At 40.5% G+C, this 13,321-nt stretch overlaps 1 protein-coding gene across 2 annotated transcripts in view; it reads left to right on the top strand.

Moving 5' to 3' along the window:
* Positions 1-13,321, top strand: part of LOC310896455 (vesicular inhibitory amino acid transporter-like) — a 32,681-nt gene that overhangs the window by 4,774 nt on the left and 14,586 nt on the right. Inside the window, exons 1-2 of one of the 2 annotated variants that reach the window (XM_083828759.1) lie at positions 1,425-3,363; positions 3,681-3,797. The exons of the other annotated variant lie outside the window; for it this stretch is intronic. Coding sequence (XP_083684885.1) covers positions 3,780-3,797 — 18 coding nt within the window. The 5' untranslated portion in view covers positions 1,425-3,363; positions 3,681-3,779. Of the gene's footprint in view, positions 1-1,424; positions 3,364-3,680; positions 3,798-13,321 lie in introns of those variants that run through there. 2 annotated transcript variants of the gene reach the window in all.

Genomic DNA, 13,321 nt, shown 5'->3' with positions numbered 1-13,321 from the left:
AAAAATGGCAGTTCGTACAGTTTTAGCTAAAATGCAACTGCAGTACTGGACAATTTTTATTTATTTATTTATTTATTTATTTATTTATTTTATGTATTTGCAACCACAAACCCACGTAGCTGTAAATGGAGACCCAAAAAATCTCAGAACCTGGTGAGAGCCATCTAAACTCAAATGTGTTATTCCTTTGATTGAATGTCACCACTACAGAATGCAGTTGAAATAAGATGTGTTTTAGGGAAGAAAATTCTAACTAATGTCCATGCACTGGTTTTCTCTTTGGATCTTTTTTTTTTTTTTCCTTGGGGGTGGGGGAGGGCAGGGAAGGAGGCAGAATAAAATTCTGGACATTGCTACTTCATATAACCTTTTATATTCAACTTTTTATTCATATAACGTTTTATATTCAAATTCAGCTCAGACTCTAGTGTAATTCTTTAATTTTGTGCATATGTTCAGATACCACAGAGAAGACTGCATACTGTATATATATTTTCTGTATTCCCAAACCTACTTTTTTCACAAAAGCTTTTTATCAACAATATGTTATACTTCAACAATGAAATTATATCTACCTCACAGAAGTCTCTTTATATGTCATATAAGCACTGTGCAGTGGACTGATTTTGAGTTAACTAGCTGCCACTCACATAAATTTCATTAGAGAATGCTCTATATCAGCCTTCTTTTCCCTTGGTCAGCTGCAAACACTGAAAATGTTATGAAGCCAGGACTCCTAAACATATAGAGGTGGCTTATCTAAAACTTTTCCTTGTTCCACGAAGAAATACTTGGATTGTTCTCATGGGATTTAAGTTGCTGTTTTGTAGGCTCTGCATTTTATGTTGTTTGTCACATCATCTGGGCAATGAACAGATGGAGGGAGTGTTGAATGGATTTACATCAGCATATTCTACTGTAACTATTATGGAAATGTTAGGGGTGGCAAGCCAGTTTTCCATAGCCCCTTTGTGTCAGACTTTCCAGCAGGTAGGAGCTGTGGTATAACATAACTACTCTACAAATTATTCCCTGGACATACAGTCCCCAACATATGGAGCTTTGGTTCAGAAAGCACCATCCTAGCTCTTAAAGCATCGCAGAAACATGGCTTACAGAAGTAATGAATCAAAGTATTGCAAATCCTGCAGTCTTCTAGATGTCAAAAAGACATATTAAAAATCTTTACCAGTTAAAGCAGTCCTTAGATCATGCTTGCCTGTACCACAGGCCCCAGATTTCCTTTCCTAATAGATGAGTAGCAAGAGAGTTAAAGGAAGTCTGCCTCTGTCTCTCTTTTGCCCTTCCTCTGCCCCCTTCATAAATGACTCTAATAGCCTCGGTAGTTTGGCTATAACTAATCTGTAGTGATCTATAATTTATGATGTTGATATGTTTTAAGTTAATCGGCATATATTTTAGATGAAAGGGAGACATTCTAAAGTATAGTACTCAACATACGCTTGAAATTTAACATGCAAACTCAGCCTTAAGTGTGAATATCCTGATTTCACTGGGTATAAAACATGTATTTTAAAATGTTTGCTTTTAACTGATACCTTTAACCTCATTAGCTGATTTTTACCTGAGCTTTAGTGACATAACCAACTTTACATGCTTTTGATAACAGTAGCCAGAAGCACTGTCAGGCTTAAAAAATTCTGAATTATTCTATTCAAAACCTCAAATTATATATAAACAAACAAGATATTTATTTGACACCTGATTTTTAGCAGTGTCAAATGTCTATCATTTCCAACAACATTAGCTGAAGCTCTTCTTGGCTAGTATTTATGAAATCTGTATGTTTCAGTGTCTGAATTTCAGAGCCACAGTATTGCAGGTAATCATTCTTAGAAGTAGTAGCTAAGTTATTACAATGCATAGTATACTTATCCTGGGTTTTATGTTCAGCTTGTCACAGTCTGGTCAAGAAAATCTTATGGAATTGGCAAATGCACATTTCTTATAAGCAGAGACTAGCTGATTGTTGACATGTCACCTAAGTTTGAAAATATTTTTGTCTGCAAAATCTACTAGTACTGATCTTTTGGAACAGTTATGTTATAGGTGTGAGGCTCTAATTCTCCTACATAAAGTAGCTGGTATGAGTTAAAATTGTGTGCACATCAAAGGACAAATGACCTAGCAAGTAAGCATAAAGCAGCATGGGTTAGCCTTGGCTAATAGCAAAACTCCCACTCGGCTCCTTGCTCACCCCCTTCCTCCTCAGCTGGGTGGCAGGGAGAAAAGAGAGCAGGAGCAAGAAAGTTCATGTCTCAAGGTAAAACCAGGGAAATCACTCTCCATATACCATCATGGGCAAAACAGAGTCAGCATGGGGAAAATTAACTTTATTATGAATGAATATATAGATGTTTCATTCCTGCATCTCATACTCAGAAACAAAAAGACAAACATTAAAGCAACATCCTTCCTCATCCCTTTTCCATGCTCAGCTTAACTTGTTCACTCCAGACTCCTCTACAAACCCTCCTTCCTCCTCTCTATGGCCTTTTCTGCCCTTTCTAAAATACACTTTCCTGAGGTGCCTCACGTGAAGCCGATGGGCTCAGCTGTGCCGCGCTGTGGGGTTGCTGGAGCTGGCTGTGTCCAGCACTGTCCTCCCAACAGAGGCCGCCTGCTACCTACACCTGGACACAGAAACCCAATACTTGTAGTAAAGTACATTGGTCTTGCTGGTGCATTGATCTAACTGCTGCATGTCCTTACAGACATGCTTTCCAGGCAACAATAACACAAGGTTTTAATTGGAATTCGCTAGTTGCTTTGGCATGCTGCCAAATTTAGCTTGCTGGCAGACACCCTTGGCAGGGACATCAGTATTTCTGCTATTTTATATCTCAGTCAGCTTAAGTACAGTTACATGAATGAAATGAAAGCACATATCCACCTGAGAACTTTAAATTTTGACAGTCTTCAAAGGCCAACGACTAGCAACGATGTTGCTAGAGCTCAGTAGACAACCTGCCAAATGTCAGAGGTGTGATTTACATGTACATTTACATATATTTGCAAAAAAAAAGGTGTGTCAGTGTGTATTTCTCCCATGACATATATAGAATAAATGGTATGTGTGAGTAGCACTTCAGAAACCTGAACATTGTCTCCCCCCAGACCTCTTTTTCTTTCCTTTCATCATTAGGAAACCTTCAAGCCTCCCAGGAGATAGCCTGTTCTGGGAGTCTTAATGCCTGAAAAAGCTTTTGCTTGCAGTGATAGGAGATAAGAACAAGAACACACGTTACATAAATCTATTTTTTTAAAAGGAAAAGCATACTCCATGTATCAACTATCTCTTCACAGCTCTTTGCAAGCACATCTTCAAACATCGAATCAAACGTAAGCTTACACATCTTTTCTTTAACAATCTATTATTTAGCTTTCTGCATCTATTGACTCTGATTTCTGCTCTTCCGGTTAAAATTGCCATTGTCAATTTTTTAAATATTTAAACGAGCATTCCTATGAAGTTATACAAAGACATTTATTTGCACTCCTCTAAGCTGCATATAAATATCATTTTGCTGAAAACTTCACAGTTACAAGCTATAGTGAAACTACCACTTATGCTCTTGACTCACAGCTTCTGGTATTGACTCATGCTTTCCTTGACTCCACTGTTTGTCTGCATTTGTTTCCTGTTATCTCACCCTTAGATTTTAAATTCTTTGGAGAAGAGACCATCTTTTTGCAGTCTGTTTGCACAGTGTCTTGCACAATGGGATTCTGATCAAGGACTTCCAGGTGTGCCAATAATGAAAAAAATTTTCAAAGTAAGTCCCGAAACATCTTCTATTTTATAGAGACTCTTTACAAAATAATAATTGTTTAAATGTGGCCTATAATAAATCAGTCTGGCATTTGGTCCAATTTCCTCTTTTTTTTCTCCTTTTTTTTACTTTTTTTTTTTTTTTTTTTAAATACATAGAATGGATTCTCCTTGCTGTTGAGGTCTATTGTAGGGGCTGAATGCAAAATAAATCAGCAGACTAATGTGATTAAAGTACCTTTAAAATATTTTGCCTTTAAAATGTGTGTTTGTAGTGGATTTGTGTAGCAAGGTTTTGGTACCAGGGGGACACGGGTGGCTTCTGTGAGAAGAATCCAGAAGCTGCCCCTTTTTAAATAAGGGCCCCACCGCTGGCCAGAGCCGAGCCAATAAGTGGTGTTGTTTGCGCCTCTGTGAGAGCATATTTAAGAACAGAAAAATAAAAACTGCTGGTGAACAGCAGCTGGAAGAGAGAGAGAGGAGTGAGAAACAGCCTTGCAGACCCCAAAGGTCAGGGCAGAAGGAGGGGGAGAGTTGATCCAGGCTCCAGAGCAGAAGTCCCCTGTGGCCTGTGGAGAGGCCCCTGGTGGAGCAGGCTGTCCCCCTGCAGCCCATGGGTCCCACACGGAGCAGATCTCCACGCTGCAGCCCATGGAGAGGAGCCCACGCAGGAGCAGGGGGTCTGGGGGGAGCTGCCGCCCGTGGGGGACCCGTGCTGGAGCAGTTTGCTCCTGGGGGATGGACCCCGTGGTACGGAGCCATGTGGAGCAGTGCTTGAAGAGCTGCTGCCTGTGGGCAGCCCCCGCAGGCTCAGTTCGGGCAGGACGGCATCCCGTGGGAGGGACCCCGCGTGGAGCAGGGGCAGGGAGTGACCGTGAAGGAGCGGCGGAGACGAAGCATCAGGGACTGACCGCAGCCCCCATTCCCCAGTTCCCCTGCATCGCTTGGGAGGGGGCAGATGGAAGAGGGTGGATGGGGGGAAGGCGATTTTGTTGTGTTTTTTTCCTTTGTTTCTCACTTCTCTAGCTTGTCAGTAATAGGCAACAAATCTTACTGTCTCCCTACTCTAAGTCTGTTTTGCCCATCGCAATAATTGTTGAGCGATCTCCCTGTCCGTATCGCAACCCTTGAGCCCTTTGCATCGTATTTTCTCCCCCTTCCCTTGGAGGAGAGGGTGTGAGAGAGTGGCTGTGGTTGAGCTCAGTTGCCCACCCGAGTAAAACCACCACAGTGTTCCATCTTAAAAATGCAGATGGTCAAGCAAGAGAATGACAGAACCATGGTATTATAGATAAATGTATAGTAGTGCTACGAAAGTTATACCTTTTGAAATAGTAAATGTTACCAAACAAAATCAAGAAACTGTCAGCTGTTTGAAAGCAATGATCACTTTACTCCAGAGAAGAACCCAACGAACCAAGATTTGTTTCAGAAGGATCTCTGTCTCCCTCAGGTGAAGGGAATAGCTGAGGTGCTTTTCCTTTACACTAAAATCAAATCAACCTACCATGCTTTTTGATCTTATCAATCCCTGAGTGTATTTTTTACCATATGAACGCACACAGATGGCATAATATTTTCAATTCGCGCTCACTTGTGCCTTTTTACAGGTTCTAGCATGTATCAATGCCCACCTATCACTGATGGAAAATATTTTTCTTAAAGATCTTCTTACTACCTGACTTCTTGAACCTATGAGATGTGTAACTTCATTTTCATTTGCTTTAATGAAGAGCATTTACACATAACTCCTGCCCAGATAACATTCCTCCTAAGACAGCAAGAACATGGTGATAGCTGGCAAAAGGTCAAATATTTTGCCAGATATAAATCCTTTCCTGTTTTATATAATCTTCCTTCATTTTGATTAGCAAATTTTCAGCAGAGTGTTCATTTTTTTATATAAGGAAAGGGTGAGTTTTAGGGTTCATCAAAGTATAAAGGTTAAGACAATCTCAACATCTATAGTGTATGAGAATTTAATGGTAAAAGTGAAGGACATCTGAATTATTATAATATTATTTTAATGTACTGACAGAATCAGAAATAGTAATGCTTTTGTAGCTGACATTCCAAATGGCAAAGCTTCTTCCACACAATCCATAGGTGGTTAATCTACAGTTTACCTCAGTGTGTATAATTCCTGACAGCAGGAGATCCACTGAAATGGTACAAGCTCTGTCTGAATGAGCTAATGGAACTATTTGAGAAAATAAAAAGCCCTAAATACTGATTACACACAGTACAAAAGATGATATATTGTACTCTAGTTTTAGCATTGTTAGCTGTATAAAACATTTTGCCCCTAAAGCTAAGTAAAAGATATTGACTTCCATTTGCATCTATTCTCCCTCTTCTCCCCACACACACCATGTTTCTTGGATGGAAATGTTTCTCTGTATTCTTGGCCAGTGGCACTAGTTTTGCCATATGTACAATACTGTGTTCACTAAATAGCTAACCAAAAAAAAATAAATTAATATTTACTTCTCAAAAATGTAAACATGTGAGTCAAAGAGAGAAAACATTCACTTCAGCTTATACACACATACTCTGCTATCCGTTTCATTTTCTCTCAGTCCATTTCTTGAATTGAGACAAATAACAGCACCAACAGATTATGGTTTGTAGGTCCCTAGAGCAAGCATTTTTGGTTGCTTTATGATATCACTAGCAACAGTAGCTTCAGCTACTGTACATGGGTATTTCCATTCATGATAGTTATTTTTCATTGCTCAGCTTTCCCCTCAAGATACATATTGATTCAGGCTAGTTCCTCCCTCATAAACAGACATATATTTTTTGTTGTTTTTCAGTTTTAAAAATAATTCTAGCTTGATTATTTCAAAATAAACCCAGGTATTTCAGAAATAATGAATAGTCCCGTAGAAGCTTAAAGAATTGCAGCTATAGGTACAAGAATTATATGATGCAAGAGTTTTATCTTTCATACATATATAATGACTGCTAATTCCTTCATTTAGCTGTTTGTATCATATTTAGGAGTTGACACTGAGGTCTATTCTATCTCACCATATTTTAAAGCAATTCTCTTGTCTCTTTTTCTGCATCATGTCTTTGACTCCAAATGTCATATCCCCAGCCACCTTCCCTTAAGGGACTTAAAAATCTTCTGAGCTTTAATTGGGATCTGGAGTTTAAAATGAGTTCTCCACTTCTGCTCTTGTTGCTTTTGCTTGCCTGCTGACTTTTTTCACTTTTGCTGGGAAGCCAGCTGCTCTCAGTGCTTTTCCTTTTGTACTTTTCATTGTTGTCATCTCAAGTTAAAAATAAAATACCTGCACGAAACCGTAGGCTTCCCTCTGCTGCTTGGAATGGATTCCAGAGACTCTTTGCTATTTCCTAAATTGTGAGGAACTGCCATTCCACCCCTGAAGGTTTCCTTTCCTAATCAGAAAGGATAATTGTCTGCATAATTCATACTTTCCCTCTAGCCTTCTACTGATTCCTGTCTTATGCCTGCAGCTACGTATTTCTCATATCCAGTCATTCTTCCGCACAGCTTCTTGCCTATCATATTCTCCTACCCCTTGTTGCTACCTCGTGTGGTTCATGACCTTATATTGCAATATTCCTCAGGTTGCCTTGACACACCTTCTTCCCCCTGTTCCTGGCTCCCCTGGTGCAGTCATGTTCCCAGGCTATCCAGCTCTTCCTTTGCTCTTTCTAGGCACCTCAAAGTCTCATGGCCTTCACAATGGAACCCATCTTACTCTACAGATGATACAGAAAAATAGACACCTCTGGTGTCTATAGACACCCTAAAATAAGTGCCCTACACTGTTGGAATAAATAGCCCTTTGGTGACGCTTATTTCTATCCACTCTCTCCAGAGCTAGCAGATTAGTTGTATTTTTTGCTGTATTTATGTAGGTGAAGTTAGGAATCCCATTCCTAATTAAACATGCATCAAAAGAAGGTAGATTTGTCATGTATGTTTTTTTTCCTGTTTCTGTGTGTATTCATTCATTGAATGGCTGTTTTAGACAGAAAAAGTTGGGTGAGATAACTCAGATTCATAGATGTTAAGAAGTGACCATTTCCTTGGGTAAAGACAGTAAAAAAGTAGTCACTTTAGTAACTTTAGTCAGGCACCGAGTTTTCACCTAAAATCCATGAATCTCACCTTGCAAATAAATTGGTATTTTGTCTAAATAATTTGAATACTAGAAAAGAAATTTAGTTAGGGAAAAGAACAAAAATTAAATTAACTTTTATACTGATTACTCAGAGGATGCCAGAAAAGTCAGTCACATTTCTTTTCTCATTTTTAGTTTTTCTCTTTATTATAAACTATACAAATTAGAGGATTTTTGTCTAATCTATTCAAAATTCATCAAAATATTCACCTTTGTTGAATTTTAAGAATGATGTGATCTTTTAAGCCATTATAGGATAGAGAAACCTCCACTATAGGAATTCATTTGCAATATCAACTTTATCTATATCTGCTCATGATGAAACTTCAGCAGTAAAATCCATTGCTGTTTTTTTTTTTTATCCTAAAGACAGAAGCCTCAGGGTGCCACCGAAGTTTAACTGAGGTTAAGAGAGGAAAAGCATCAGAGATTTGTTGTCTACACGCAGCCTAGTTGTAAGGCAGTATCTTTTCTCATGTATTCAGAAAGAATATGCTATGGTTCTCTATATCAGTTTACTGCTTCACAGACACCAAAAATAGTAGTATACGACTATTTGCGTTTTTCACCCAAACTATTAACTGCATTCTCTCCAGGCAGTGACAAATTTCCCCTTTATATGCTGAGCTCCAGGAGTCATTATAGCTTGCGTAAAAGTCCACCTAAAATTGGTTGTTGGGTCTGTGCAGAAGAAAAAACAGGATAATGTTAGCCAGGGGAGGATACAGTCACTTTTTACTCTGCATGCAGTCACAGTAAATCCTATGCCACCTTTCAGAAGACATAAACTGCCTTCCTTTTCACCTCTCAGAGGTGCATAAAATTTGTTCTCTGCATCCTTGCTTTTTAAAAGTAACAAGAACTGTTGCTTGTCCCATACAGGCAGCATTCAAGAAAAATTCCTAACAAGCCAAATGCTTTCTCAGAGCCTAAGTTTGAACTTTCTATGCACTCTAACTCTTCGTTATGTCAGTGCACACTCAAATAAAGTTATTAATCTCTCCACTGCTTTGCTTTGCTTCCAGACTCCCACAGTCCCCTCTCTGCTTGCCCTCAAGCTCTTTCAACCACACATTCAAGGAGCTGTACTGGATGTTTGTAGTACCTGCCTTCCGTCAGGTGGAAACCTGAGAGTCAGTAATGACCTATGATGGGAGAAATAGGTCAGCAGCCAGTGAGTCCGCACTGCTCACCACTACTAACTTTCAAAGTAGTTTACCTTAGTTTTGACTGCCTTAATTTTTTCATTTCATTTCAGAGTTTCCTCTCCTCTTGATAATACATAATAAAAGCCCTCATTCTTTTACCAAAGCTTGCTTTCTCCTTTGAGACCAAGGGAAATAATATATTTTCCTAAAAGGTAATTTGCTTGGGAGATTTACTTTGTGTGATTCAGTGCATTCTTGCAGACAGCTATGAATTTATGCAAAGTAACATTTTCCATCAAACCAGAATTAAGCATCAAGCATATTATTTCAGTTTTAGAACAAATATTTAAAGCAATAGCAAAGCCAATGTGATCAGCTATCACACTCAATAGCATCAAATTTTTTATTTGTTGAGACATTTATTTTCCTCTATTCCCTTTCCTAATCTTTAGGAAATTCTTAAAACTAATCTGGCCACTAACAGGAGAACAAAATCAGTGACTTCTCTGTCAGTCAAATAGACAAAAACACTGCAACTTCCTTACCTGCATATCTTACCACAGTATCTCCTGAGCAGTCTATCTGTCTATCTGTCTTAGCATCTGTTTATGAGACCTGAAGGATTGACAGACCAACACTTCTGAAGTTTCTCTCAGTGTATAAGGTGATTGCAGGCATTAATCACAAAATAAACACCTTAGTCACTTTCCTCCCTGCAGCTAAAGCAGGCTGGCATCAGCAGAGAGAAAGAATAAGAAAAATCAGGAAAAACAAGATTGCTAGGGTCTAATTCAACCATCCCTGAAGATAAATGAAGACTTTTCACTGATATTAAAGGAGATGGATCAGCTGCTAAGGTCATACAGGCCGTGGACAATATTTGAAGTTTTCCACAGAACAATTCATAGCATTTTTGAATTCTAACTCAGCCAAGCTGTGAACAAATGATGAAGTGACAGGGAAAGCAGATGAATTATTTTCCTGGTGTCTGTAGACCCATGCCAGGAGTCTGGGTAAACAGCTAGAGAAACTGGAAATTCTTACCAGTGGGGAGAAATAGGATATAATTGATATTGCAAATACATTTATGTGATTGGAATTTTAAAATAATTAGATAAAACATGTTTACAAAAAAAGATGGTAAAAGAAGCGAGGGTGGCACTCTACTTTAGAGAGATGATTATTTGTGTTACAGCTATTGTCTAAAAAGACAAATTGTATTGTTCTTGGTGACTTCGGTTTTAAAGACCTGTGCTGGAGGTTGTATGTAGTCTGTAGTAAAACATCATTAAAGTTTCTAAAAATGACAGATGATAATCATCTAACACAAAAGGTATTGAACCTAACATAAGGTAATTCTATTTTGAGCCTCATTACCTTGAATATAGATGAACAGATCAGTGGATCTAATTACATTCATTATAGGAAAACAGAGGGCAGTAATATATATATACTAGGTACTTCAAAGGAGTGAATTTTAAAAACATGGAGAAAATTATGAGAGATAATTGATTAGAAAGAAAAAATACAGACAGTAAATTGTGAAAGTAATTTGAAAGTTGTTTAACAAGAATTTATGAGATATCCAGAAGTCACATCTCACAATTATGAAATAGCACGCCTATACGTTTAAACCCCTCCTACTTCAGTTGTGAAGTGAATGTATCAATTAAAATTTTAAATATACACATATATTACAAAAGGGAGAAAAGAAGGGTGAGAGTAATCATTGTAAATTATAAATTATGAAGTGTAGAAAAGACATTCAGTAACCCAAAGGTGCTAGGGGAAAAAAATGCATCCCTGAGGAGTAGGACAATAAGAAAATAATTCTTAGGAATTAAAAAAAAAAAAAAAGATAGGTTTAGTATAAAAATTTGAAAATAAATACTAGTAGTGGTATGAATTAAGTATGAATAGAAGTGTGAATCTTTCTGTGACTGTATATGTTTGTGTAAAAATACCAGAAGAAAGAGCAGAACTTTGTTCTTGTGTTGGCATGTGTTAACTGCATAGTGCATCATATTCATATAAGTGATTTAACCAAATGAAGAGAGAGAAAAACTGACCTATAGGTAAGTGTCAAGGGAATGAAGAAGAAGACAGTAGGTATAAAACATGAAGATAAAGAAAGGCAAAGTACTGTGAAATTCAGGAATTCTGACTAATACTTATGAGAGGTGAGACAAAAGAATGAGGTGAAGGACCTGAACCAGCACACACTCCAAGTGAATATAGAAGGCAAAGCTAAAGTCTTTTTGTCATCACCAGTCAAGATGAACCCCAGAGACACAGTAAGACCTTGACTGATGACATCCCTTGGCCTCCTTGTAGTGTACGAGTGATCCTGGCCAGGCCGTTAGGACATACACAGTAGTGCTGATGGGTATGTGAATATGAGAGTGAGTTAAATCTACTTAGAGATTTAGAATCATAGAATCATAGAATCATAGAACCATAGAATATCCCAAGTTGGAAGGGACCCATAAGGATCATCCAGTCCAACTCCTGGCACCACACAGGTATACCCAAAAATTCAGACCATGTGACTCAGTGCACACTCCAAACGCTTCTTAAACTGTGACAGGCTTGGTGCCATGACTACGTCTCTGGGAAGCCTGTTCCAGGGCACGACAAACCTCTCAGTGAAGAACCTCTTCCTGATATCCAGCCTGAACCTCCCCTGTTGCAGCTTGACACCATTCCCGCGGGTCCTATTGCTGGTCTCTAAAGAGAACAGGTCAGAGCCTGCCCCTCCACTCGCCCTCATGAGGAAGTCGTAGACTGCGATGAGGTCTCCCCTCAGCCTCCTCTTTTCCAGGCTGAACAGGCTCAGTGACCTCAGCCGCTCCTCATACGTCTTCCCCTCTAGGCCCTTCACCATCTTCGTTGCCCTCCTCTGGACACTCTCCAACAGTTTCACGTCCTTTTTGTACCATGGTGCCCAGAACTGCACACAGTACTCGAGGTGAGGCCGCACCAGCACAGAGTAGAGCGGGACAATCACTTCCCTCGACCGACTAACAATGCCATGCTTGATGTACCCCAGGATACGGTTGGACCTAAAAGCCCTGAAGTCCCTTTTGATCACTCTCGGACTTCTCCTTGCTACTTCATCATTACCAGCCTGAAAAAACAGCAGCGGGTAGTAGTCAGAGGTCTGTACAAGGCGAGTGATTTTCCTAGCAATGTCTCTTACCCGAGCCCCAGGGAGCCAGCAGACTTCCCTGTGGGTTGGGTCCAGATGGCATATCGGGCCCTCTGTCCCTTTCAGAAGGGAGTCCCCCATGACAATGACCCTTCTTTCTTTCTTGACAGAAGATGTAGCAATGCAGGGGGTAGGTTGCCTTGCCTTAGGCAACCCCTCCAACCAGGACGGGCTTTCATCTACATCGTTGTTTTGACTGTCATGTTCTAGAGCCTCATACTTGTTACGTAAGGGTAGTCAGGAAGGTGAGGTGGGCAGGGAGAGAGCTCACCTACCACCCCAAGCAGAAACCTGCTTCCACTCCCCCCCCTTGGCCTAGGTCCCCTCCTACAGCCTGGCGGAGTGGGGGAACTTTTGTCTTCTGTGTAGCTGCTGCCTGGTGGGATAGAGGAACCTTTGTTACTTGTGTTGTGGCTGGCTCGTGAGTCTGTCTCACGGAGGGTAGAGTATGCTTCCACCAGTCAATTTCCCTGATGCTCCTCAGCCTGCTCACCTCCTCCCAAAGCCCCACCACCAGGCTGAGCAGTTCTTCAACCTGGGCACACCTCCCACACGCATACCCACCGCTGCTGCTGTCAGACACCGACAGAAGATTCGGGCACACCCTGCAGCCCAAGACCTGGATGGCTGCGTGTTTCCCTGAGCCCTCTGTCTGAGTAGCCATATCAGTAACTGTGGCTGGAGAGTCTGCATGACAGGCGGAAGCCATGGTTTTCTGCCTGGTGGATACCATGGCCAGGCTCTTCACGAGAGGGTTACAACCACCATTGGAAAAGACCATTGGAGAAGAGCGGTGAGGGTGCCCCGCCTACTCGCCCTGCCTGCGTTGGGGCGGGGGTGCCGCTGGCTCCGCCCGCACCTCGTCAGCCTCCCTCAGGAGGGCTGCCGGCTCCTGGCAGCTCCCTCGGGTGCCTCGAGTGGCCTCGATGCCAGAAAAAAAGCCCTGCCTGCTCCGATCCCCCCAGACATGTCTGCCCCGGAGCCGATCGCCTCGGCGATATATAATTTCTTA

The sequence above is a fragment of the Anser anser genome (assembly GCF_964211835.1).
Source record: "Anser anser genome assembly, chromosome: 3".
NCBI lineage: Eukaryota > Metazoa > Chordata > Aves > Anseriformes > Anatidae > Anser > Anser anser.
Note: the sequence above shows the minus strand (reverse complement) of the source record. Positions and strands in the feature narration are given on the sequence as shown.